Source organism: Coloeus monedula, assembly GCF_965178545.1.
Source record: "Coloeus monedula genome assembly, chromosome: 1".
NCBI classification, from domain to species: Eukaryota; Metazoa; Chordata; class Aves; order Passeriformes; family Corvidae; genus Coloeus; species Coloeus monedula.
In genome coordinates this window covers 139,309,207-139,336,418 of record NC_138781.1, presented here as the reverse complement: position 1 = coordinate 139,336,418, position 27,212 = coordinate 139,309,207, and the positions used below count along the sequence as shown (strand labels likewise).

General features: G+C 35.5%; 1 protein-coding gene across 12 annotated transcripts in view; it reads right to left on the bottom strand.

The window, feature by feature from the left end:
- The window catches only part of RIMS2 (regulating synaptic membrane exocytosis 2), a gene marked incomplete at both ends in the record, with an annotated part of 450,969 nt that overhangs the window by 375,423 nt on the left and 48,334 nt on the right, over positions 1–27,212 (bottom strand). For 3 of the 12 annotated variants that reach the window (XM_082292380.1, XM_082292391.1, XM_082292399.1), the window contains 2 exons: positions 13,973–14,059; positions 14,457–14,489. The exons of the other annotated variants lie outside the window; for them this stretch is intronic. In XM_082292380.1, coding sequence (XP_082148506.1) covers positions 13,973–14,059; positions 14,457–14,489 — 120 coding nt within the window. The remainder of the gene's footprint in view (positions 1–13,972; positions 14,060–14,456; positions 14,490–27,212) is intronic. 12 annotated transcript variants of the gene reach the window in all.

Genomic DNA, 27,212 nt, shown 5'->3' with positions numbered 1-27,212 from the left:
AATCAACCATAAAAGATCCCCAGGTTAAAAAAAGTAGAAAGGGTCAGAGCTCCTTGCTGAACAGAAAGGAAATAACATCTCATGAGTTTGTATTTTTTTTAACAGAAAAGTACTTCATTATCTAGAATTAGGATTATTTTGCAGCTGTTGCAGCACCCTTACTATGTTATGAGCTTTATGCAAAACTCAAGACTCCTATTGGAATATCTTCCATACACATTTGAGACAGGATGTACACAGACTTTCATATCCTATACAAAAATTCTCACCTGAAATCTAAATTCCTAGAAATACACTTGGCTTTCATAAAAGTTTTCTTTTACAGTCTATTTGTATCCTATCATTCTACTTTTTCTATCCAAAAAACATGCTGATTTTTATAGTTAGATGTTTCTTCCTGATTCACTTGAATGCTGTTTTGAAGGAGAAATATTACACTAATGTAAAAACATTAGAAATCTAGCTGCCTCTTGACTATCTCTACATTTTTGCTGATACTGCTTATTTTAGGAATTCTATTATATATCAGTTCTAAGGATTCTGAGCCACATTTATATACATTTTGATTACTAGATCTTTATTTTTTAAACAGCCTTATTATTAAAAGTATAAAAATTACTGTTCTCTCTAAATTATTCACTCACAAGAAGTTTCACAGTTTATCTTATATTTTACTTGATTTCATAAATGACATTTTTATTAACTTTATTCTAAATTTCCTCTTAAAACTATATGGTATTTGCCAAATGTTCCTGAAAAAGAGGTTAATTCGGTTGTTGGCAATTAAGCACATTGCAACATTATTACATTTATAAAGGGCATCTCCAGCAGAGATAGTATTTCTCATAGTAACTCGGGTTACTTTTTTTGCATCATCTGTTGACTTACAATAGAAAGCCATTCACTTCACACTTGTCATTTTAGAAATGTCAAAAATAACTAAGGTACTGTGATAAACATTTTTATCCTTACTATGAAAGGAAAAATTACTTTTTCATTGGACAATTACACACATAGCCAAAATAAATACACACTAAATAATAGGTCAGACTGTCTCAGCTCCGAAATGTAACACCTCCTGACATTGCAGTATCATGATTAGAATGAGTTCATTCCACATTGTTTACAACATTCATGAGCATTTTCAATTATTAAATAACCCCTATCTTTTTACTTCTGTGACAGGAGTGTTCCTATCTTGATGATTTTCCTTTTCCAACAAACAGGAAATAAATGTGAGCAATGCTGGGAAAGTGAATGTAAGCAAGTCTTGGTTGTGCTCACCGTATGGTTGTCTCAACTTCACCCAAGCAAACTAGACCAACGTTTGATGATGAATAATCACCACCAGAAGTGGTATTTGCAATTGTTTGTGATACCTCTTGGCTTTGACTGTGCCAGTATTCTTACTGTAAAAGTAGCACCAGTGAAGCCACATTGCTAGCAGCACTCTAGGGGGAGAGCCTCTTGAAACAGTTCGCCAGTTCTCAGAAGACTGTAATTTTCCATACTGCTCACATTCTTAAAGTAACAGAAAGTAAGGCCAAAACACAAATTACTTTCATCATGCTAATGTATTTTTTTTAATGAGGAAGGAGCTCAGAGGGACAGATGTTCTCACCTGCAGGAGGGTCTTGTAAGTGCATAAACAACAAGGTGTTTAACAATTTTCCCCACACCAATTATATCTAAATCCATGCCTCTATACCTCCCCTTTACTGAAAAAGTGCACTGAACTCAGACTTGTCTCTCAGAAGTAAAATGTGTCAATTTACGTTGCAACAGTATTTCTTCAGTTAAGATTAAAAGTATTTGATAAGTATTTATTAAAAGGCAATTAATTTGTGCTTCAAAGACTGTATAAATAATAGTTAATCTACTACTATTTCTGACAGATAATGCTTGAGTTTTTCAAGTAAGTGGAGTTGTACAAAACCCAACTAATCAGTGTCAGAGAAAAGATCAGAATTTAATCCTATATTGAAATCCTTTACCCTCTTAATTAAAGCCTATTAATTAACCTTCAAGAGCTCAGAGTTACTGGGTATACATGAGGGTTGTAAGAGAACGAAGTTCAGGACACCAGCTGGCCTGCTGCCCATGCTCGGCTGCCCATAACCCCACCAAGTGAAGGAAGCAGCAGCAGCAGGCCCCGGGAGCTACCAGAGGGAGAAAGGACACTGACGGCCCTGTGAATATCTGTTTTCCTACAAAGCTTGAATACTGTACTAAATACAAACAGATTTTACTCATATTTGCTTTAGCACAATGCACTTAAACAAGAAGAATAAGTCTTAGTTCTGCTCCTCACCAAGCAATTATTCTCCTGCACTGTAGTTCTTGTGTTCATGCATTTTATTTTTTCATGTTATTGATCAGGGCACATAGATTACCATATTGTTATGCCATCATGTAAATTGCTGAGAAACCTTTTTTCTTTTTTTTTTTTAAATAGTAAGGTCTGCAGGCCTAACCCCTGAGTGGGTTCAATGCAAATCAGACTTGGCAGACTCTGGCAGAAGGAAAGCCTTACTTTATAATGTGGTCTTCCCTTTGCTCTTTCTCACAGAGGTATCCTCAACTGCCATGACTTTGTAAAAAATCTATTAGCCTAATTATAGACATTGTGGAGTAAGATTTGGAGAAAAAAACAATATTTATTATCTTCCCTACTGCAAAACCTGGTCAATTCCACCTGTAGAAAATAAATCACGTCCAAAATCAATTGCCATTCTTATTTTGCATGTCTTTTGTACCCAGGACTGACCAGACATCACTATTCAAAGATGACACAATATCAATACTGATATATTCCAATTCTTTCTGCTATTGTAACTAAGCTTCTACAACAGGATCTTTGTAACAGTCAGTTGCCAACATTGGAAGCAAGAGCTGTCGTTAAATATGGACACCCAAAGAAGCAGCTTACTATATATCCATCTCATTTTCATCTTTCCCTGGCCTCTAAAGGTAGAGCCAAAAGAGAGGCAAAAGCATGGCTGTGATATCACAGCCAATACCTGAACAAATCACCAGAGGAGGTAAAGGTGTGATCCTAGGATTATCGCAACTCATCAATGTTGCATGTCAAAGCAAAGAAAGAATATTCATTTAGTGCCCATAGGTAATTATTATTGTAATAGCTAGGAAATATACACAATGAAGTCCCAAATCCAATGGCAAATCTTTTAAATAATAGTTTCCAACAGAACACATAGCATAATATTTTCTTAAGAGATTCAATATAGATACTGTAAAGAGAAGAATGCAGCAACATCACTAGATATGAAGAAATACAACTACAGTATGCTTGCTACTTTAAATTCACATTTAATCTTGAAACAGACAACATGCTGCTGTTGCTGAAGTTACCTGTTAATCAGATTTTTGTCATACAAATATGAGTGATTTTCACCCTGTTGGTGAACACTGCACTAGAAACAATAAAACATGTTTAGCTCTTAGGCACATAACTGGGAGAAGGGGGTCTCCACAACTCTCCCAAAACTGTTTTGTGACACAGTTTGTATACATGGATAAAGTATGCCTGAGATTAGAGGTCTGACTGTGTTCCTGCTGACAAAATCAAAGTTCTCTCTGCTTAATATCCTCACACTGAAACAAGAAAATCCATTTCCTACAATAAACCTATTCTTAGTAATCAGCTGTAAAACCAGAGAATATATAAATGGATGCAAAACTTCCTAAAGGATAAGAAAAAGGTGACATGTAGAAAGAATAACTAGAGTTACTGACCAGCTTTCAAATTTTGGAGTCATTGAATCATGTTAGTGACAAATCCAAATTCCAAACAGGCCCAAATAAAAACTGGATTTTTGTTTCTGTGGCAGTGCCTTTTTTTGCTCTGTGAGAATCTTCACCGTCTGTTAATATTATTCATAGATGAGACTTTGTACCCAGTAGTATTCCTCCTCACCCCAGGCTTCTGATCAACTCACCCTGGCACCATCTGTCTGTGTTTGTTCTGAGTCCAAGATACTCCAGGAGCCACATCACTACGAATTTACTTCAACTTTCTCTCTATACAGAACATAATCAGAAAAACATCTTTTGGAAGTGATAAGTATAGTCTCTAGTTTTGTAAAATCAAAATTACTTCTACTACGATCACAGAAAGCCACCCATGAGTGCACAAGTAAAAGCAAATGGGAATGATGATGTTGAAAAAGTAAAAAATTACATTCATCTGTAAAATAGAAGAGCTGACTAAGGGTTTCATGACATAAATATTTTGAGGACTGTCCTCCTTTTGGAGCATACCTGAATGTTCTGCCTAGCTGTTCAATTGTCCTCAAATCTCTAAAACCAGAACTAGAGTGAAGACTACCACCAAATAGCAAAAATCTGCTCCTGGTGATAAAAGACAATGGTCTCATCTAGCATGTCTTCCCTAGGTAAACATGGCAGAGCTCCACATCCTGTAGTCAGCCTTTCTAAATCAGTCTAATCCCTTCCTGCCTCAAATAAATAAATAGATGCTTCATTCCTCTAGCCTTGCTGCCCCATAACACCTCTTCAATTAAGGAATGAATTTTTAATTATATTTTTATATAATTAATTGACCAAATACTACAACTACTCTTTATCAAAGTAGTAAGACAACAGTGATAATAGCACTTTACTCACCCTCACTCTGAAAACTGTATCACAATCAACCACTGCAAATAATCAAAATAAAAGCACATAGCTGCGAGAATAAACCCTCCCAAAGGCAAATACTCATAGCTATCAATTATACAGAAATGTTGTTGAAAAAAGTTGGGAGTTTAAAAGCATGTAACCAACATTACTGAACTTTCATCAGAAAAGCTCTGCAGCTGGGAAGCCTAATTGTATTTTCAGCAAGCCTAATTGTGTTTCCTGACTCCGGGGGACAGGAATTCCCCAGATGCTGTTGACTGACAGGTCTGGTTCTGCTTTCAACCTGCAAGTAAGCAAAAACGTCCACTGCTGTGTGAAACTAAGTATGAAAACCATCACTCTTTTCACTGGTATCATCAGCAGCCAGAAGTGCCCAATACTTCATATTAGCATTCAGCACTACCCACAGCTGGGCCATTTGTAGAATTCCAGAGGTACAAACTTCTCTCAGTACCTGCATTCAGTAGCAAACCTTAAGATGTATGGTTTAAACACAGAGGTAGCCTTTGTGAAGTGCCAAACATCTTCAGTATCCACCAGATCCATTTCTAGAGTTACTGGCATTAACTATTTTAGAACTTGCTTCCTGGTTCTGAAATTTGGTATTGGTTTATGAACCTAATTGTTGATTTTCCAAGAATTTGATCCAACATCTTGAGGGTATTTATGCAGTTATGATGTTATAATTGATTCAACCATGATCACTGAATCTGTCTTCTTTCCTGAATATTTATTCAACATTTTTCATTATGCTCTTATCTTGATATCTCTACCTACAGTGCAAAACAAAAATATTTAGAATATTTTTTATATCAAATTACCATTCATTAAAACTATATTTGAAAGCCTTTTTTATTGCACCAATCACTACTGATTTAGGAAGCCTGATGTATTTGATACAAACAGTTAAAGGTCATCAGTAAAGCCACTTTGATTGTTTCAGGAAATGTTACTTTTACTCCTAAATAATCTTTTATACATCTCTGACTTCAAATTCTTCATCAGTTGTCTTCCCAATTCATCCAACAATTAAAATACTTCTATTTATTTCCAGAAATTTTTCAATCACTCAGTAGCATGTACAGCAGTAGCATGTACAGCAGAAGAAATGAAGGTATCTTTTGATCCTGTTTTCTTACTAACAGTTTATATGGAAAACAACCTAAACCAAACCAAAATGGGAATTACTCTGGGATAAAGACACTGCTCTCAAAAAACTATACAAGTTAGCACCTTTGCATGAGTCATACCCTTACTCATGTGTGATACTCAATATCCTGGGAGGTTATTCCTCTTTGGTAAAAGACATGCTGAGTTTTTCCAGGTAAAATGTTGAGAGGATGAAATAGATTGAAAGAAGGTGATAAGGAGAAATATATTGAGGAGCGGTACCAAAGGACTGTTTTGATCTACAGTCTCATGCAAAAGGTCTAGAGAATCATCCCTGGAGAAAGTAGCTCTTAGCCTATAATACCAGGTGAGCCTAATTACAAGCATTGAACACACCAGAAAGCTCAAGTCAGCAGTTTTCATATGAAAACAGAAGCTGTAAGGCCAAAACAAGCCCAAGTTAACTGTGCCATAATTGTTTTTCCCAAGTGATGAAAACAGACACTCATAACTCTGCTGTCTTGTGTGAGTGCATCCTGAACATACCCTACATTTACAGTACTATGAGGGTGGATGCATGACTCACAGAAGCATGGCTTTAGGGAAGAGAGAGATCAATTCCATTAAAGTCTAACTAGTTCCAACATCCTTTGATTTTATGATTCTGACTGCTAAGCTTATTATTTTCTCTTGGAAAACTCAACCAAAAAGAACACTAACCTATAAGCATCTATTTTGACATATTTTTAAACTAGATAATGCAGAAAACACTATAATGTGTTGACCTATTCTTCAAATCCAATTGTATTAACTTAAATTTAAAATGTTTAGAATACAGAAAATACTGACGAAAATAAAAAATATCCATGGTGAGGAAAACTGTAACAGTGGAGCAGCCCAGAGAGCCAAAAGAAAATACATTGTGAACTTGCCAGAGAGAGATCAGAAAATCTTTAAACTAGAAAAACAGAAATCTTGAGTTTGAAGAAGATGTCTATGAAAACAACTTTTGTGTTATTAAAAGGAATTGTCTCAGCTAACTGAAGCCTACATACACCAAGCACAGCCTGGCTGTACATTCTGGTTTTCTCCTTTAGGTCTCAGACTAGGATTCTGTCTATGCAGGAAGGCTGTAGAACTGCTGAAATCCCAATCTTCCCTTCAGCTTCAAGCACCCTAACTGTTGCTTCATAGCATAAAGTTATTGTGCTAGGTTTATATTCCTAATGGGAATATTAATTCGATAAGAAAAATTACCAGAGGGCAAATAATGACATAAAGCATGCCATGCCATGCAAAGTGATTGAGGTAATAGACACCCCATGGAAGTTCAGATTTTGGTATTTGTTATGTTCACTGTGAGAACCATGAACCTGACCACAATTCATCAATGTAATATCACACATTTTTATTTTTTATCCAATTATGAGAAGACAGTTGTTCCCTGCTTAAAGAGAAAGATGAATGTATTTAAAAAGTTGATAACATTTTCTATCAACCTGCAAACAAAACATAAGAACCAGAAGATACTCTCTTTTCTTTTGCTTAGTCTCTGCCAAGTAATTTCCACAAATGTGACTAAGAGATTATTTTTAAAAAATAGAAACTTTGTAAGAAAGGTTAGAATGTGTTGCTTATGACAATATTTTCTTGGTTAAAAGAAAAAAAACAACAATTATTAAAAAGCTACTTCCACAAACTTAAATTTCCCTCAAATTGCCATAAATAAAAACTTATGTACCATGAATGGTTGAAAATTTATAGATAATCTGTGAAAAAGAACTCTATACATAGTAGCAGCCATGGGTGCACTGAATAGTCATTTCTAAATTTAAAAAAATCAGATGCCTCTACAATGTAGATCTACATTTCCAAGAATTAATAATCACCTTTTTTTTTTTTCGTATTTTCACCACAGCTTAGTCAGAGTGCCTCAGCAATAAAAGCCACTTCTCTGCCAGTTTAGTCCCTGACAAATTAGGAAAAAAGAAAAAGGTTCAGATTTCATTTAGCAAATCAAAACCACCTTATGCCAGTTCTTGGAATAATCTTAATTGGAAGTAGTAATATTGCACATAAAATAGGGTTCACATCACTTCTACTCCCAGAATATAACATAAGGAGAACAACATTAAATTATCATGAATAGTGTCGAGCCAGTTGTGCGCAGCAGCTGAGGCCTGATCTTCTCTAGAAGTTTTGACCTTCCTAATACAAGATCTGACAGACATTATAAAAATTGATGCATGATCTTCTTCATCAGTTCTTCACAGAATGAAATCCACAATTCTTTTTTGGCAAATAAAAATGAAAGCATTCATTAGGCTTACAGTTAGTGCCAAAATGAGTGTATAGCCTCTATGTTTTGCAAGAACACCTTTTGCCTCTGTCCTAAACGTTCCACTGGAAACTGAGGTCACTGATTCAGCTGCAGGCTTAATGTGCTTTCCTCTTATTACAAGAGTATCCCTTCTGTCTTGTTTAAGTTAAGCTTAAGCCAGCATTTTCTAAATCTATTTGCTTATCTCATTCAGACAACCTGTCAGCCCTCTAGGGGTACTGTCTATTTCTTTAGGAAAGCAGTTCAAATCAGGATGTTGTCAGCATATTAGTAGTGCCACAGCCTGTGACATTCACAAACCCTGAGAAATTGCAAAAATTAGAGAAAAAATACTTCCCACAAAGCTTTTAGGAGCTGCTCTATGTTAATGTATTGCAGCCTGTATTGTCTACTAAGCAACACCTTACACCTATATGCATATACATATGGAAACACTCCATTCTTCAATCATATATTATTTTTTACATCTATTTATGTTACATAACACAAAACTTCTAGAAATTTCAGTACACATTTCTGCTGTCAAATTAAATGATTGACCTCTTACGGTTCTTAGCAAGCAACCAAACTTCCAGCCTGAAAATAAACAAAACTGTTTATGGGAAAAGGGAAAAAATCCTGCCATCTTTTCAATATTTGGATGTCTTTAAGCAACAAATATTAGAAACTTTCTTTCCTAAACCACTGCATAAAACCAGAGAGCTCTCATATCTTGAATACTGTGACACTGATCACTGTTAACTAAAGAAGATCTAATAGGGCTTTTAAAAGGAGATAAGACAACAAGGATGACCAGAAGCAGTTCCTATCACAGAAGGAAAAACTCTGACTCTGCAGCTGAAAGGGATAACTGTATGAATTATAATAGACTTCATGGAACATAACAGAAATGTTTAAAGGTTCTACATAGTATAGACAAATTATATAACACAAGACCAGCAATTCCCATTGAAAATATCAGGAAGTAGTTTTAAAGCAGACAGAGGGTGACAACTTCTCTATACAGATAATTAAATTGTAGAATTCATTTTCACCAAATTCTGAAACCAGGAATAGAAATAGGTTTAAAACAGGATTGCAAATAACTATGGCAAACAGATTCCTTATTGCCAGGAAATAAACCCAGCAGTATGCGTGCAGCCACTGCCTCAGGAAGTCACTAAAATACCTGTATCAGAACCAGGCTATGCATAGCCTTCTCCTTATGTGTGTTCTGGGTACTCATTGCTGGGCACTGCCAACATACGATATTACAACAGTGCCTTCTAGCACGGCAATTCCTTTATTGTGATTGGAGCTTAACACCATTACATAACATTCCAAGATTCATGCAAAAGAAAAATATAAGCTCCAAGTCAAACCCTTAGGCACAAGGCCACCATATCCTAATGAGAAACAACCTGAATACACCTCTTACAAAATATATACCTTATGAATCTGAAGAAATAAAAATTGGTAGGCTGATTGTTGAGCATCAAAAGCAGTTGCTTCAGGGGGCAGCTAGGAATTTCTACTCTGTATGGATTAAAATATAGAAATAACTCAAACACTGCTGATAAAACTCATGATGAAGTACACATGTGCTGGAGATAAAAGTATTCTTCATCAAGACAAGACATGCAAGACCTCTCTCAATATCAGAACAATCACAGAAATTGGGAGAGGTGCCTAACATCTGCAGGAAAGAAAATGTCACTTCCACTCTGGAGAAGCATAAGGATCTATGGAACCACAGACTAGTCAGACTCACCTCAATTCCTGAGCAAGTAATAGTACAACTAATCCTGGGAACCATCTCTAGGAACATGAAATACAAAAAAGTGATCAGAAGGCATTTACCAAGGGGGAGTCATGCTCAACCAATGTAATGACCTTCTACAATGAAATGACTGCATGAGGGGAGAGCAGTGAATATTGTCTCTCTTGCCTCCAGTAAGGCTTTTCCCATTGTCTCCCATAACATCCTCATAGAGAAGCTGATGAAGTACAGACTGGATGAGCAGACTTTGAAGTAGACTGAGAACTGGCTAAATGGCTGGGCCCAGAGCGGGGAGATCAGTGGCACAAAGTCTAGTTGGAGGCCAGTTCCTAGAGGTTTATCCCAGGGGTCAATACTGAGTCCAGTCCTGTTCAACACCTTACTCATGTAGATGATGGACCAGTGAGTACCTTCAGCAAGTTTGTGGATGACACCAAACTGGGAGGAGTGGCTGATATGCCCAAGGGTTCCATTGCAATCCAGAGGGACCTTAACAGGCTGGAGAAACGGGCTGATCAGAATCTCACAATGTTTAACAAGGCAAAGTGCAAAGTCCTGCACCTGAGGAGGAACCACACGCACCAGTACAGGCTGGGAACTGCCCAGCTGGAGAGCAGCTCTGCAGAAAAGGACCTGGAAGTCGTGGTTGAATGTGAGCCAGCTTGCCTTGAGGAAAAGGAAGTGAATGGCATTCTGGGTTGTATTAGGCAAAAGCATTACCATGAGGCAGAAGGAGGAGACCCTGCCCTTTATTCAGCACTGGTGAAGCCACACCTGAAGTTCTGTCCAGTTCTGGCCTCCCCAGTTAAAGAGAAACATGGACGTACTGGAGACAGTCCAGCAAAAGGCCAAAAAGATAGGGACTGAAGCATCTCTCACATAAGGACAGACAGAGAGCTTGAACTTCTTAGCCTAGAGAAGAAAAAGTTCAGGGAGGGGACCTTGTCTGAAGGATAATACCTGAAGGAAGGGTGCAAAGATAATGGATCCAGGCTCTTTTCAGCAGTGTCCAGTGACAGGATCAGAGGCAATAGGCACAGACTGAGGCACAGAAAGTTCCCTCTGAGCAGAAGAAAACACTTCATTCTAGGGGTGACCAAGAACTAGCACATTATCTCTTGCCCAGAGATTTTCTAAAGTCTCCATCCCTGGATATATTCAAAATCCAGCTAGACATAGTTGTAAACAATGGCCCTAGATGATCCAGTGTGAGAAGGAGGGTTGGGCAAGATGACCTCCAGAAGTCTTTTCCAACCTCAACCATTCTGTGATTTTGCAGTACAGAATTCGTGTCCAAGAGCATCAGACTAATCCTACCTCTGCCCATAAGGGCACATGGTCAATGGTTCTACAAAAATAACTTCTCCAGAGCAAAAGTGAAATCTGTAACACGAGACCTTGTTTTCAGACACTATTCTGCTTCCTCTCACCGCATTTAGTCCTCCCCAGATTCACTGTAAATAAACTTTTTCATCAGGAAAGGTGGACAATCAGATATATATTGAAATTAGACTCAGATACTGACAGTGATTTCAAGTGGAAAATGCTCCACTATATATGAATAGTGGTAAAAATTTCTACAGACATTTATTCTCCTGCCCAGTGTCCCACAGTGTTCCCTGGTACAAAATTCTTTGCAAGCCATTAATGTCAGAAAAAAAAAAAATTTAAAAGTTGTACCATTAGTATTTCCGTTCAATTTTCTCCCTGAAAATTTACAATAATCACAAAAATAAATCCTAATAATTAATACATTAATGAAGTTATCACAAATAAACAGTGCTGGAAGACACTTTTAAAAGTCACTTAGACCATTCTCTTGTCCCAGCACAGGACCAGCTACACTTTTGCCTCTTCTAACAGATATTTGCCAAACCTGTTCCTTAAGATTTCCACAGCTTCCACACAAGTCCTAAATAAAGTATGGAAGGATTTTAAGTTTTCTTTCCATTAAAAGGTTCTCTCTGCGAAGTTCAGTCCTCCCTAATTCAATTTAAGTTTACTTCTTTCAGCTTCACCATGAGATGAAAATGGAAAAGTGGTAATTTCCTTAAATTTTTCAACAACTTTCTGTATAATTAAAGACTCGTCCATCTCCTTCATTCCCTGGGATTTTCTCTTCAGGAGGTTAAATTAACTCATGTGTTTGATTCTTTCCTAATACAGACCACGTTTTTTAGACACCTAATTATTCATTCCTATTACTCTCCACTGAATTACAACTGCTCCACATAATTTTTGAAGGGCATGCTACTCCAGTGAGATCTTACCGAAGCCTAGCGGTGTGAAAACCTCTTCACAGTGCTTCCTGGCTAGTGTCTGTACACTCCTGTATGACATTAATCTCTTTCAGGATACTGGCTACAGCTCAACTTACATACCATCATGGCTCCCTGATTCTCTGCCAAAGAACATTACCCTACACCATTTTTCTTTGTCCTATGTCAACCACATAAACTACCTCTACGTAACACCACTTCGCATTTTTCCTTTTGAACAGCATCAAAACATCATAACCATATCTTGGGGTTTTCAGGATAATTTTTGAATATAATCCTTCCATTAGATGTTAGCACAAGACTGGGAGAAGTGTATCTATACATTCAGTGAGTATACAAAGTAATTAATTTCTTAATTATATAATAAAAACACCGAACAAAAGTCGTTCCCAAAGAGATCACCATTCAAAAAAATCCTTCCATAATAACAGTAACCATTTATAAATACCTTTTGTTAACTACAACTCATCTGTTTACACTACCCATATAGTATTTTCAGTTTCTTGAAAGCCATATGCTTCATACGTACAACACTGGTAAGCAGAACAAATTTTGCTGAGTTAAGGAAAATGGGAATACAAAATACTGAGTTGTTGTGAACAAACTGTAATATTTCCAGTATCTAACAAGAAACAAAAAATAAAACATTCACTATTAATATTTTATACAATTTTATAAGCCCTTAAGTGAGAATAGCAGAAAGAGAGCTCAGAATAATACATTGCTTTATAGAATATCGGTTTTATGCCCTATTTTTCCATTTTAATTCAGGAAAATTTTTCACTACGTATTCGCAAAAAACAACACATCTTTCATGACCCACAAGTATGAAGGTTCACTTAAATATATGTATTAAAAAATGAATGAACATTGATTCTGCCTGGAAAATAATTAACAAGTTAAATGCGTGCTTTAAACCAGTTATGCATGAGTTCAAAAGCAAACATTTCTTTTATCACACGAACTTACAAGGCATTCACCTCTGAAAGAGACAGCAACTTAACTGTTTAAAGTTTAAATAACATCTGAAGTACATTTTAAGAATTTGAAAATTTAGAATAATAGAAATGTTTTAGTTTCTCTTTATGAACGGAATATTTTCAGCTACATACGTTAAGTTCTCCTCTAAGAATGAATGTCCTAGCTTTGCCAGTTTCTCTTAAAACTTTAAATTTTCAGATAGCAAAAAAAGTACTGGCTTAACTGTATAAAAGGTTCATGGATTAAATACTAGCACCACCAAAGTCAAAATTTCCTCAGCTTTGACTGACCCAAGATTTCACCTCTTATCTGCTGAAGTTCTGAAACTTTAGAGATACTTTAAAAGCAGGAAAAAAATGACATGATGTTTTCCTGGTCCTTAGAAAACTCTTCCTACATATTATGTAGATTCATATAGCATTCTATGCATGACCCAGACCATGCATGTGCATAGACATGCTATAAATAATGCTACATGTCTTGTCATTCCAGCTCCTCATGCACAGAACACACCTCACCTGGAGTTTCATATATGAAACATTTGCCAAAAAACAAAACAAAACAAAACAAATGAGCAAAACAAAACAAAAAAAAAAAAAAACGCAAACCAAATGGAACAGTAGTAACTCCTTAAAGCAATCACTTAAGTAACTGATAAGCAGAGTAAAACCTGATTTTCAGTTTTCCCTTTGCAAATGAGGGGTTGGAAAGCAATTGGTGCTCAGCTTGTAAAATGCCCTTGGCTGAATGTTCTAAATGGGCAATTATTTTAAACATACTCTCCAGGATGTTCTAATGCTGTACAGACATTACTTAATCTACAGAGAGCAGCTTACTTACGTCTGGGGCTCCTTTTCATTTTGCTGTTTTTGCTGTGGTTGAAGAACGTTATTTACCAGCTCAGTGATCCCACTAAAGGGAAACCACCTGTTTAAACAAGCAAATAATGTGACTGAATAACCAATAAAACCAAACTAGTTTAAATGTTTTCTTATCCAACGTTAGTAGAAATACACAGGCGGAAAAGCTAGAGCCAATGGGAATGTTAGCTGCAGAACTAAGTCAGCCACTAAGGGTGTAAGGGAAGTAAAGTTCTACAATTCACCAGTTCACAAGCAGGCAGCAAGAGCCTACATCCAGCTAACATGTGGATGGAGTAAGAAGCTACAGGCAGCTCTCTTACAAGCCAGTCAGGAAGCAGATGACAAACTACCTGCAGCCTATCAGGTATCAGTGAAAGCTAATACCATCAAAGGTGCAGAGAGCAGAACACGGCAAAGGTAGAAAAGTCAAGCCTATTGCATCTTTAAGATATTTTACTTACTGTGTCGGCTGTGGTTTTTGTTCTTCTTTGACCCTAAAAAGATAAGTTTGCACAACTGAGTGCAACACGTTGAAAACAACTACCCTGAAGTACTAAAATCTGTATCAAATGGGAAGGGTAAAGTTTCTATTTTGAGTTTAAAGGATTTCCTTTAATATTTGTTGTATGTTTATATTAAGTTGTACTATGGGCTTATTTCCATTTAGTTTTAAAAATGGGGAGTGCCAAGTATGGAAAACTTTAATATGTAACTAAAAATTAAATCAGTAATGTTATATGCCTGACTTTCAATTTTTTGCACATAATACCGTGTTAAAACATTTCCAGCAATACATACAAATACAAAGGAAGGTGCTTTATTATGTGAACTACAATCTATTTTTTTATTTTTATTCACAACCAAACTGCCTGTCATAGTTCATGGCCAATTTATAACATGTAATATGACATTTAAAACAATATACTAAGCTAATAAATTAAAGGAAAATCTGCATTATATTTCTTAAACTACAGTGATGTCAGGACCTGAAGACAACCTAACTAAAAACTGAGGGAAAGCTAAGGAATTTTAATCTTGAGTGAACTTTACTAGGACTTGCTTAAAGAAATACCTGGATAACACATACAGGAGGTCTGTTTAGTACTGATTAATATTTGTCCACTGTCTTTAGGAAAAATTCCATCTAAAATACATGCTTTAACTTAAGTGAGCAAGCTGATGTTCTCTTACTGAGCCTGTGCTGGTTTCAGCTGGCATAGAGCTAACCTTCTTCACAGGGGCTGGTATGGGGCTGTGTTTTGAATTTGGCCTGAACACAGGGTGGATAATATAGAGATGTTTGTGCTATTGCTGAGCAGGGCTTACACAGAGGCAAGGCCTTTTCTGCTTCTCGTACTGCCACACTGGTGAGGAAGCTGGGGGTGCATGGGAGGTTGGGAGGAGATACAACACCTGTCCTGAGCTGGGACAGGTGACCCAAACCGACCAAAGGGATATTCCAGACCATATGATGTCATGCTCAGTAAATAAAGTGGGGTGAAGGAGGAAGAGGGGTACATTTGGAGTGATGGAGTTTGTCTTCCCAAGTAACTGTTACACCTGATGGGGCTCTGCTCTCCTGGAGACGGCTGAACACCTCCCTGCCCATGGAGGCAGTGAGTTAATTCCTTGTTTTGCTTTGCTTGTGTGAGTGGCTTTTACTTGACCTCTTAAACTGTCTTTGTGTCAACTCTTGTGTTTTCTATCTTTTACCCTTCTGATTCTCTCCCCAGTCCTACTGGTGAGGGAGTGAGTGAGCAGCTGCCTGGACCTTGTTTACTGACTGGGTTTAAGCCATGACAAAACCCAAAAATAGAGACATACATCCATAGGAATATTTACATCCTCTAATTGCAGATAGTGTTCTTATATATCCAGTTAGAATCTACCTTCCCTATATGTTCAAAAACCCAGAAAGGTTCCTAAATAGATATTCTGAATGTCTCTACAGAGAATACTCTCACCTAACCATACAGGAAGTGCAGGCTCATAATTTTAAGTGGATGCTTAGTGTTGCACAGAAAACTAAAGCTCACCAAAATAGCTCCATATCTTCTCCACCATATGCTATCACAGGAAATAACTCCATAAAGAGGATTCAGTGACTACATAACAATTAAATAAGTGAACAATGAGAAACACTGAAGTCTTTCCAAAACTGGGTACAGAAAGGGAAAACTGAACATGCAACACACATTAAATTGTCTTCTAGCATGATTTTGCCTCTTCAGCACTTTAGAAATTTAAATACAAAGTAACATTCCAGTACAAAAACAAAATAAATGAATAAATAAACAAACCCCACAAAACCAAGCAGCTATATTAAAAAAAAAAAAAAAAAAAAAAAAAAAAAAAAAAAAGTAAAAATAAAAATAAAGATTTGTCATGATGTTGCAATTCCACTCTACCATGCATCTTAGTCATAATATTATCTTTAATCAAGAGAATCCACACTGGTTTTTCAATGTAGAAAATTCGAAGCAGGAGAAATGGGAGGGACAGGAAATCAAAGCATGTCCATACTTTCCTCACTAGGTAGTTCAGGACATTTCAGATTCCTCAACATTATGAGCCTTAAGGCTCCATGGTCAGCTGTAAGCAAACACTCCCAGACAGTAATTCAGAATTCCTAAGTGGCATACACAGAACTATACACTGAAATGTGACCTCCCTGACAACTGAACACTGAAAACTGAATATATCACTAATCTGTATATTCCTTTCCATACATGATTTCCAAACATACTTACTTGACACTTTTAAGTTATTACTTCATTGTGAATTGTTCTATTGAACTAAACAAAGGAAATTTGAGCCCTTCACATAACCAGATTACAACACCACCTTTCCTTTGGATAGTGACCGTGGTCAATAATTTTTCATGTGTGGAATCAAATTAGTGTAAAATCCTAAGTGTGTAGTTGAAATCTGTGGTAGGTTTTTTTTCAAGAGGCTATAGCATCTTTACATAATAGCATATATCTGGTGTCTTCATGCAGCTGCAAACCCTTGGTATTTTTGAAAATCTTATAATCAACTTTTAGTTTTGCACCATTAAATAAAAGACATTGTCCATTATCAGACATGTTGAAAAACTGCATTTAAAATTAATTTTTCAGCATTTGATAGGAACAGTGTGTTCTAAGTCAGGATATAATATGACCCTACAATTCAAAATATCTCTCTTATAAATTAATCTTTTCTTCTCCTAGAATTCTGTGTCTCATTCACTATATACTTTCCAACACTGCAGTTATGTGAGGACAAGAGCTTCTATAATTATATAACAGTGACGCATTCCATACATCCTTCATTCCCTGGATTAGGAAATTATCTTCCTTGACATTATAACGAACATGGAAGGCAAATTACAATTTGAAAAGCAATTATGAAAAAATCTATTGAATTAATAGATTCTACCAGATAATTTTAAATTAATATTAACCTTGTGGATCAATAGGCCTGAACCTGGTGTACAACACAAGTATTTATCTTTCAAGGTCAGAGAATGGACACAGATTCTGGATCTAAATCAGAAAACCACAGACTAATTTCTGCTACATTTTTTCCAAAAGACTTCATTCAGATGAAATTACAAGTTATAGCAACTGACAGAAATAATGATATATTAGAGGAAAGGCACTGAATGTATTTTTAACATTGCTGTGGTTTAAATGTCTTTTTCTATACAGAAAAGGACTAAAGAGACTCCAGATACTTGAACCCTGTCTACATGTACACATACAGTTGTATTTCCTTTGGTTACAAGAGTGGCTTTGTGTTTCACCGGATTGTGTACTGCCATATTTATGCTTTGTTTTCTCCCCTCCTTTCAACAATCAGCAACAAATAATTGCTTAAAAGAAGTGTCTTTCCAGGTCAGAAAGAGCCAAAACTTCTATTTTCTCAACACACCAACTGAAATAGCCCAAGAAGTATAACTGCATTCTGCTCCTTCCAGGCAACCTGTCTTCATTTAACCTTCCTATGTCTTTTCAATCCTATCCACTCAAAACTCTTCCAAGAACAGTGCCAGTTCTCATTATTCACTAGAAACAAATTCTGATCAACACCTGTTTACTAAAACCACCAACAGGCTGCAGACAGTGTGTCTGATCAACAGTGACTGAGACAATGCATTCTAACAGTGCAGAACACTAAGTATTTTACCATCTATTATAAAATGTCAGAGGAGTTTGAAACTTTTGTCACAATTTTTTTTGCAAAGATCACAACTCCATACGCTACTCCACTTGAAAACAAGGATTTTTCTACTTGCCAACAATACAGAATTTTTTCACCTTGCACTTTGTTATCAGAAACCTCTGCCCTTTGAAACATAGACATCACCATTACTCCTGTGTTCCTCTGCAAGCCTACACAGTGCAAGTGCCAGACCCCTTTGATCTTTTCCAGTAGATAGAAACATTAAGCTAAATCTCAAGTCTCAGTGAACAGTTTTTGATGTCAGATCCTCTCCGTGTACTAAAAATTTCCTCAAAGATTAAGGCTATTCCCACTGGCACAGGGAATTAATATGAGAACAGAACAGAAAAAAGAGGGAAGAGAACAAGAAAAATGGAAGCAGGAGACTAAGTAATGGAAACATCAATATAAAAATTATTACTATCCCTTTAAACTCCTAATACTTTTCTATTTTTCAATCTACTGCCACCAGTAAAAGCTTCTCTCTAAAATCTACTGCATCAAAACCATAAAACATTCTTTTCAAAAGGTGCTTTGGAGACAGGTAAACTAACAAGCACTCTGTTATCAGAGCTCATCTCTATTTTAACATACTTGGATGCATAGCCACAGAAACATAGGGGAAGAATTCAGGTGCCTCAATCTATGAAAATAACCCTTAAAACACACTCTACACTACCTAGATATCTGTATTAGTTCTTCTCAAGTGAAGTTCGGGGAATCCAAATTTCAGAATCAGCCATCCGTGGCAGGGATAAACATCATAATATCTACCTCTAACCCAGTAGTACTCTCAAGATTCACAACTTGCCATCCATGGACCTACAAGCACAAGGAGACAGGTTAGCTAATCTGCAGGAATAAACTGAATGTACCTAATGTCTCCTAGAAACACTGAGTTGAGCACATAGCATATAACACTCTGTATCACTTTCATTTAAAAATGCTACAGGCCAGGAGTTTCAGTCTTTCATTCAATAATATTCTATGTTTTCCTTATTTCCTAACCAACTCAGCGGACGAGGACAGACCACGATGGAAGTTTTTTCTAGTCCTTCTGTTGAAATTGAGAAGATTGGAAAAGCAAGTCATCTTTTGCTTGGAACTCATCTATGAAAAAAAAAAATCTAAATATATTTTATTATTACTATTAATGCTGTAATGTTGCTAGTATCAATTTAATGAAGCTGTTGATGTTTCAAGAGTAGTTATTTTTATCAAATATATTGCTTAGGAAATCCAAAGAGTGGGACACTTGCACGAAATTTTTAAGTTTAGAGAACATAGATCCTAATGGCAAAGCAGGATATATGTGCAGTAGTCTCAATGAGCAATGCATGTTACACTAAGCTTGATTAAGACTCAACATAAGATCAAATATTAATGCACCAAACTATCTGGTTTTCCTAAAGCAAATCATACAGGAAGGATGAGGGATAGCTTCAGATCTATAAAAAGAATCGTTAAGTTTTGCTTCTTCTGCAGATACCATACTGACATTGACCTCCAGCTTTGCTCACAATAAAACAGAAATAGTTCAGAGAAGACAGCAGCAAATAATTTGTCTCAGACCCAGATTAATATTACACGCAGTAAAAATCTACAAAGCTGCTATCATTCAAATAAAAACAGCAGCATGAATGCTAACTACTTCATAACCTCTTATATTATAAAGTGAATTAAAATGAATACTATTCTCAGGATTAACATTTGTTCTTAGCACTCCAGACCCCACTAGCCCAGCTGACAGTACAGAGACTCAGCTTTCTCAAGAGTCAGGGTGCCAACACACAATCTTTGAAGTGTTCTCTCTCTCTTCAATAACTGTCTACAATTATTAGCAGATTTGAAATATTCCAAAATCATTTGATAATTAGCAAATGCCTTTTAAATGCACAACTACTGAAAAGATTTTAATGAAGGTATGGAACTAGCTTCCTCTGGAATTTATATATTCCCCTTGTCATAGTACATGAACATCATAACCTCTAAAAGTATTTACCATTGGCAATATTTCTGAATTTAGAACAACTTCCTCCCCTGAAACTTATACCCTTGAAAATGGCACCGAAAATAAAATAGATTTAAAGAAACAATGATAAAATTCTGACCTCCCTTCCCTCTTGTTTCCCTGTCCTTCCCGTTCTTTCTCTCCAAAGAACGGCATTCAATGTATAACTACATCCAAACAACTGTGGGGATACCCATTCCCTTGGTTTAATTGTGCTGAAAAAGAGGGAAGATCATGAGCTCCAGCAACATTCAGAGGTTTCCACCACCCTGTATTAGAATGCAAGGTCCATTAATGCATTTTCCCAGATTGCCTGCTGTGGACCCTTTCTTTTATTTTTCTAAATCTTTGTAACAGCATTTCAATTATATGCCCTGCACCAAATGAGCAAAAAAAGAGGAGGATTAGTTGCAGTGACTGCAGTGACTACACTCTCACATCGGAAGTCAAGACACATGACACAAACAGAGTATATAATTTTGTCTGCATCCACTCTTGACAAAACAGCAGAGTTAAAACAGACATATACTCAAATACAGTCAACTATTTTCTTGAGAAGGCACCTTTACAGATTAATTAAGTTAAATTATGTAAGTATGTTTAACTCCAAGAAAGGAGGTCAAATATAAATCCATGCCAATTGCATAACTGTAAAATATTAAATATTAACTGAATTGATTCTTTGCATTGATTACCCTATTGATGCTATAAGAATATACACATAAGAACATGCAGCTTAACTATTTTTGATCAAAATTAAAGTCTTTAATTTATATTACTGTTTCAAGTGTTTGATTAATTTAGAGAGTATAGGCAGTTGAATTGAGAAGGATCATCTTTTGGGTAATAATGTCTTTCCAAAGGAGTATTATCCTGAAGACATATGCAGGTGATTTTACTAATTTTGTTCTGTTTGTAACCAAAGTACCAGCACTTTCCAGAAAAGCACCTCCACAATCAGTAGCTGGGAGGTAATCGGATATTTGATATTAGTGAACAAACAGGTGGAGAAGTTGGGTTCTTGGGCTAGAAACAGTATCTGTTAAACAGAATAAATTTAAAACCTATCTAAATCCAAGCTTAAGAGGTTAAACATCCTCTGAAGCTCAAACTAAATTTATTGTAGATGCAAGACAAACAACAAGAAAGCACCAGACATACTTTACAGGTAAGCACATATACATGTTCCTGTATAGTAGTCTAGGCTGAATGAGCTCTTTGAATGAGCCTCAGATGAACATCACCCCTAAACACAACAATTTCTGTGAAATAAAGATTACTCTGACAATTAGATGATAATTAAAATGGGATGGTTTTATCTAAGGTTCCAGACAAACAAGTCACAAAGCGAAATTTTGACACTAATATTTATAAAACATCTACTAAAATGTGTGGTTCGCTGTGACCAAAAACAAGAGTGCTCAACAGCCCTGTACTTTTAACCCTAAAACTGAAGAAACAGTATGTTTTGATCATTTCAGAATCAGCAAAATAAATCAGGTTCTGCTTATCTTAGGATATGAACTCTTCAGGGCAGAAATGCTTCTTATCGTTTGTTTCTGGGGTAGGAGATAGAGACACTGTGTTCTACAAATGAAAGCTCTCTCACTTCTCACACATCCTAACTCAGCCAGACTTTTTCCTTGCTATTTGTTATGGTGTTCATAGTAAAAACATAAAAATGAATGTAAAACTCACAAATCAGCACATTAGAAAATAATTATAGTACAACTGTAATAATAAATAAGTACTACACTGAACAGTAGCCATTATGTTATATATAGTTCCAATAATTAATTCATGGATCAATGCTCTCTTTTGAAGGTTATACAAAATTGCAAGCAGGGGGCCTATACCAGGGAGGTGACATTAAAAGGTCTGTGCTAAAAATCTAGTGGTTTTCCAAACCCACCACATAGTTTAAAATGGGCTACTGCAGCTTTTCCCTATATTTAGTAAGGAAAAGAGTATTTTGGTTATCACAGAGTAAGTGGGAATTTCTAAGACAGAATTTGTGAGCCGTCAGCACTATAATTTGTTGCCATGTGGAACAGGCCAGCTGCTTCCCACTTAGGTGTCGTGTCTGCTGAGGGAATGAGGCATGTACAAAAACCTGAAAAAGCAAAAAATTATAAAATAATAAATAATAGAAAGTTGGATCACACAAAGTTGTCAAAGAGGGGCAACAAAAACAACTAGAAAAAAGTATAAACAATTTTAACAAAGGAATTATATTGGGTGAAGTTGTGTCTTTCAATCCTAAGGCTCCACAAGTTTTTTTTCAGATTGGCATATTACTAATATTCTTGAATTAGGAGTTTCACAGATTTGCTTTTCTCTGGGTAAAGTGTCTAATACCTGTCAGTTGCTCATCTCTAACACCATATTTAATAGGTGCAAGATTGGACCAGCTAACTTGCAACACATAAAATCAAAACTTAGCCTGTGTTAGCAATGCAGTAAGAGCAAAACAAAGATCAAATTAATGCATATGAAGGGTGTCACGTGCAGCAGATAAAAAGAGCACACAAGTTTAAGGAATCCTTGAGCCATAGTAAATATTTCTTTAAAAGGAGTTTACCTATTCAGTTTCTATCAGCTTATTTAAAGATCAGCTAATGTTACATAATTCTTCACTATAATGAATTCCCAAATCCATTTCAAGGACATGAGATACAAGTAAATATCTTCTTGAATCTAATCAGTTTGTTCTGTCAGTAGACCCCTTTTTAGACAAAAAAAAAAGGGCAATGTTCCTACAAATAACTTCTATTTCTTTAAAAAGTTCAACTCTGAGACAACAGTCACCTGTCCTGCTATATATTTGATCACACTAATGTCTCCCTCACACAATCTGAAAAGCCCTGACTTCTCTCTGATCTCAGTGCTCAGATTATATACTGGCTGAAAAGCCTCACATGGGAGCCTGACACTTGTTCTCAGCCTTTTATTTTTAATAATAGTTTTACTTGGATTCAATTCTTCTTCTCCAATTTAATAAGTGTTACTCTCCTAAATCCTGGAGATATGTGGATATTTCAGTTAGATGACTTACAGAGAATAAAATAAATCAAACTGAGACAGCAGGCATCAAATCTGAAAATATTGGACTTTTGTCCAATTTTCCAAGAAGGAATAGAGACAAAATTGTCTAATTGTCACATAACATTTGTTATTAGATGCAACTTTCTGTAATTATGGGGACCTCATAGCAAGTCTTGGGTGAGATTTGCATTGAAAAAATGTTTAAATTACAGATACTTTTACAACCTAAACTCTAGCAAAGATTAGTATTTCACAGCTAGCATTCATTTGACTGTATCTATTTTCAAAATATCGAGTTTCTCCACACAAGTGCTGGAATAGCACTTAGGTCGGTCTGCCAGTGTAATCTTGTATATTTTGTGTAAAGAGAAAAAAAATGTTTTACATTCTTGCCTACAGGATGTGTGAGATCTACCACAATAGCTGCATTACAGTGAGCCATACTTTACTTCTGGAAATAAGAATGACTGTAACAAGATGACTGTGAAATGCATAGTCTTGCTCATTATCCAAAATGCAAACAGTTACCATTATTATAGTAACAACACATGCATAAATACATTCAAATGTAACATAGAGGTGTACAAGACTACTCAAACTTTAGTAAATCTATAATCTCCAGACACAATTTTACCAGAGTCAACTTCAGTAATGGATAATCAAATACCATATAAGGTTTTGTCCTAAAATAGTTTTTCTTAGAAAGGACTCAAAAAAGGCTTAAATATTTTAAATGAAAATTTTAATCATAAGGAATTTTAAGGGATATTTATTTCAGTGTCTGGATCACAACTTTCCTTAATACAATTTCTATTAATTATGTATTGGAAAGATGAGACTTTATTTTTTACTTATGCTTCAAACTGTTTTGCAATTAACTGAAATTCTCAAGGAATTCATACAATGAAGCAGAAACCCTAATTTTAAAATGGATAAAAAAGCTAGGATCTTGAAATCAAACACATTAGGACCTTCTCAGAACATTATTTGAATTCTAATGTAAGCAGAATTTCATTTTAGAACAAACCAGTAAAAAAAAAGAAGTTTCTCCTAAGGGTTTTGAGTTGCTTTTGGGTTGGATTTTTACTTTGTCAACAGTAGATGGCATTCCAAGCATCTCCTGCAGAAAGTACTTGTTCTGTCACCAGCTGTTAGTGAAATATGCAACCCTGGGCTCAGCTGCTAGCAGGTGAATTTAAAAAAATTCCTTTTAACTCTGTAATTAATTTTATATGCACTGGTAATTACTTTGGACTTGGTATGTTATTTTGTGTTAAATAGCAATTTTATAACATTATTATCTCTAAGATATCCACCAGGTGAAAATCATATACACTAGAGCTTCAAAACTACACAGCAGACAATAAGTTAGCATTTCTCAGACTGTGACATTTAATCGTGTGAAATGGATTCAGATTTCTTCCAGAGTGCAGGCAATCCTAGAGGAGAATTATTTGCAAAGGATACAAGAGGAACAGAAATAACAAATACCATGAATTTGTTCCTGTTCTCCTCAAAGCCAGCCTTACAAAGAGCCCCTTTTTGGAGCAGATTTGTTTCCTGCACCCTCTCTACACACGAAGCTCTGGATCACTATTGCATAATGAACAGGGTGTTGGCAGTACAAGTCACTTCAGCTGGATTACTAAATGGCTTGAAAAATGCAAGTTCCCTACCAAAAAAGAAACACAATATAACTTCTGCTACAAAAACAAGATTAGAATCTAAGATTCAAACAGGAAGTGAAAAACCAGGAAAAGAAAAATAAATGAGAAATACAACAGTAATGCATACAAATTTAATACAACAGTAATGCATACAGATTTAATGACAATACTTTCAAATAGTCTATTTATCAAGGAATCATTCATTTTTCCTGATTTGATGTTGCTGTTGACATAAATCTTGAGAGTTAGAAATTTTATTATTATTAAATATGGTTTATTTAATATTTTTGAGGGAATCATGCCTATATTATTACCTTATTCTATTATATATTCTATATAATAATATAGAATATTATACATTATCTATTATGATGATGATATCATTATATTATGACGTTATTATACTATTATTAAGACCCCTTTCTTGAGAATAAATATAAAATACTGGGGTTTTTCCTGATCATATATTTAGTTAAATAAAAATATGAATGGGAATACTTGTAGATCACTTTGAATTCTCTATTCATATATTCTACAGAATTTATAGTTTATATCTGGAAGACACAAGAAGTTACTGTGATATAGTCTTGTCTATCTGTGATATGATGTCTCTGACTACATGAGACATCTGAGATAAATACAACATCCAGTTTACATGGTACTTAGAGAAAGCCCAAGTGGTTTTCTTTAAAAACAGATGTTGTCTGGTGATTCATTTGATGCATAGAAAAGTTAGAATCATAAACAGAATATTATTATAAACTGTCTGCATGACTAGTTATAGTAATACATTTTACAATAGTAGAAATGTTCTTTTCCTTTAGTTTTATATGCCTGAATTAATGTTCCCCTAAGAAAGAAAATATTCCAGTGTACCTTTTTTCAGAATAGGTTTGCTATTTCTGTCTACATTTCTCTTTTTATCAGTACTCTGTTGAGGTTTGCTTGCTATTTGCACCTTTATTTTAAAGTGAACCGAAGTTAATAATACTTGGAACTCAGCAAGATTTTCTAGATTTTTTTTCCTGATCCTTTCTTTGTACGCCCTTGTCTTGTACTCTTTGCATGAGTAAGGATTTCCTAGTTTGAAGAGTTTATTTAAATTGGTCATTTTTGTGCACATTTTTCCTTCTCATGTTGTACAGATGTATTTACAATGAGAAGCAAAGTGATTCTAGAGCTGTATCACAGATGCCAGTTAAACTGAGGGGTGGTACTTGTTTTAGTGAGCAAGCTTTGGGCTCCAGAGATTAACATAATCCAATGCTTTGAGCACAGCCAGATTTGAAACTACTGACAATTTTGAATACATTCCACTCTCTCTGCACTTAAAACATCCAACTTTTAAGGTTTTAAACCTGATATTCAGAGAATACTACCTGTCTTTAAAAAAAGTAACTACTTTAGCAAATGCCTTCTAAACAGAAAATGACTCATCTGGTCTTATTAATGAAGGAAATAACACCTACCAAAAAAAAAATAGATAAAATAAAAATAAAAACTCCTACAGAACACATTTGCAAAATTCATCTTTACAAATTTTGAATTTTTGGCTCAGAATTAAAATTCTTTCAAATAGTTTCCATGTCACAAACCACACTCGAAGCAGAAGCTTAGAAGTATTTAAGTGATCTGCTATAAAAATTAATTAAGATATTTTATTTCAATCTAAGATGTAAGGGCCTCTGATCAAAATATCTTGTTTTGGCTGAGAATGCCAATAGTTTTAAAAGCTAAAACTATATTAATCAGCAAACTATATTAATAATGTTGATTAATTTTAATTAAGTCCTGCCACATATGATCCTCTGGAATGGCCAGTGGCTGAATCTGAGACATTTCCAGGTCGAGGGAGTTGTAGATTTACTCAGCCTATGAAAATCTTGCTGGTTTGGGTCCACTGGTTTTGACATTCCAGAGTACAATTCAGGTTGATGCATCAGGCTGTTCTAAATTTCAAGGCTGTGGTGACATCATGCATTTATTTTTGCTTTGGTTGTTAATTTCCTTCAGTGTCTTTTTACAGGTTATTCAAAAAATTGATTTAATAACCAGTGGAAAAAATCCCTTGAATTTCTCCTCTGCCTGCATCATAGAATTAAGAATGAAATGAGAATCTGATCTGCATAACTATTCCCATTTCTCATTGAAAACAAAACATCTATTTTCTAAACAGGCTCCAAGAAAGAATTCTGGATTACAAAAATGTGAGATCACAATTAAATAAAAATTGTACTGTTTAGTAAATTCTGTGCTTATTTAAACTTCTTCAATTGGGTTTCATAGGG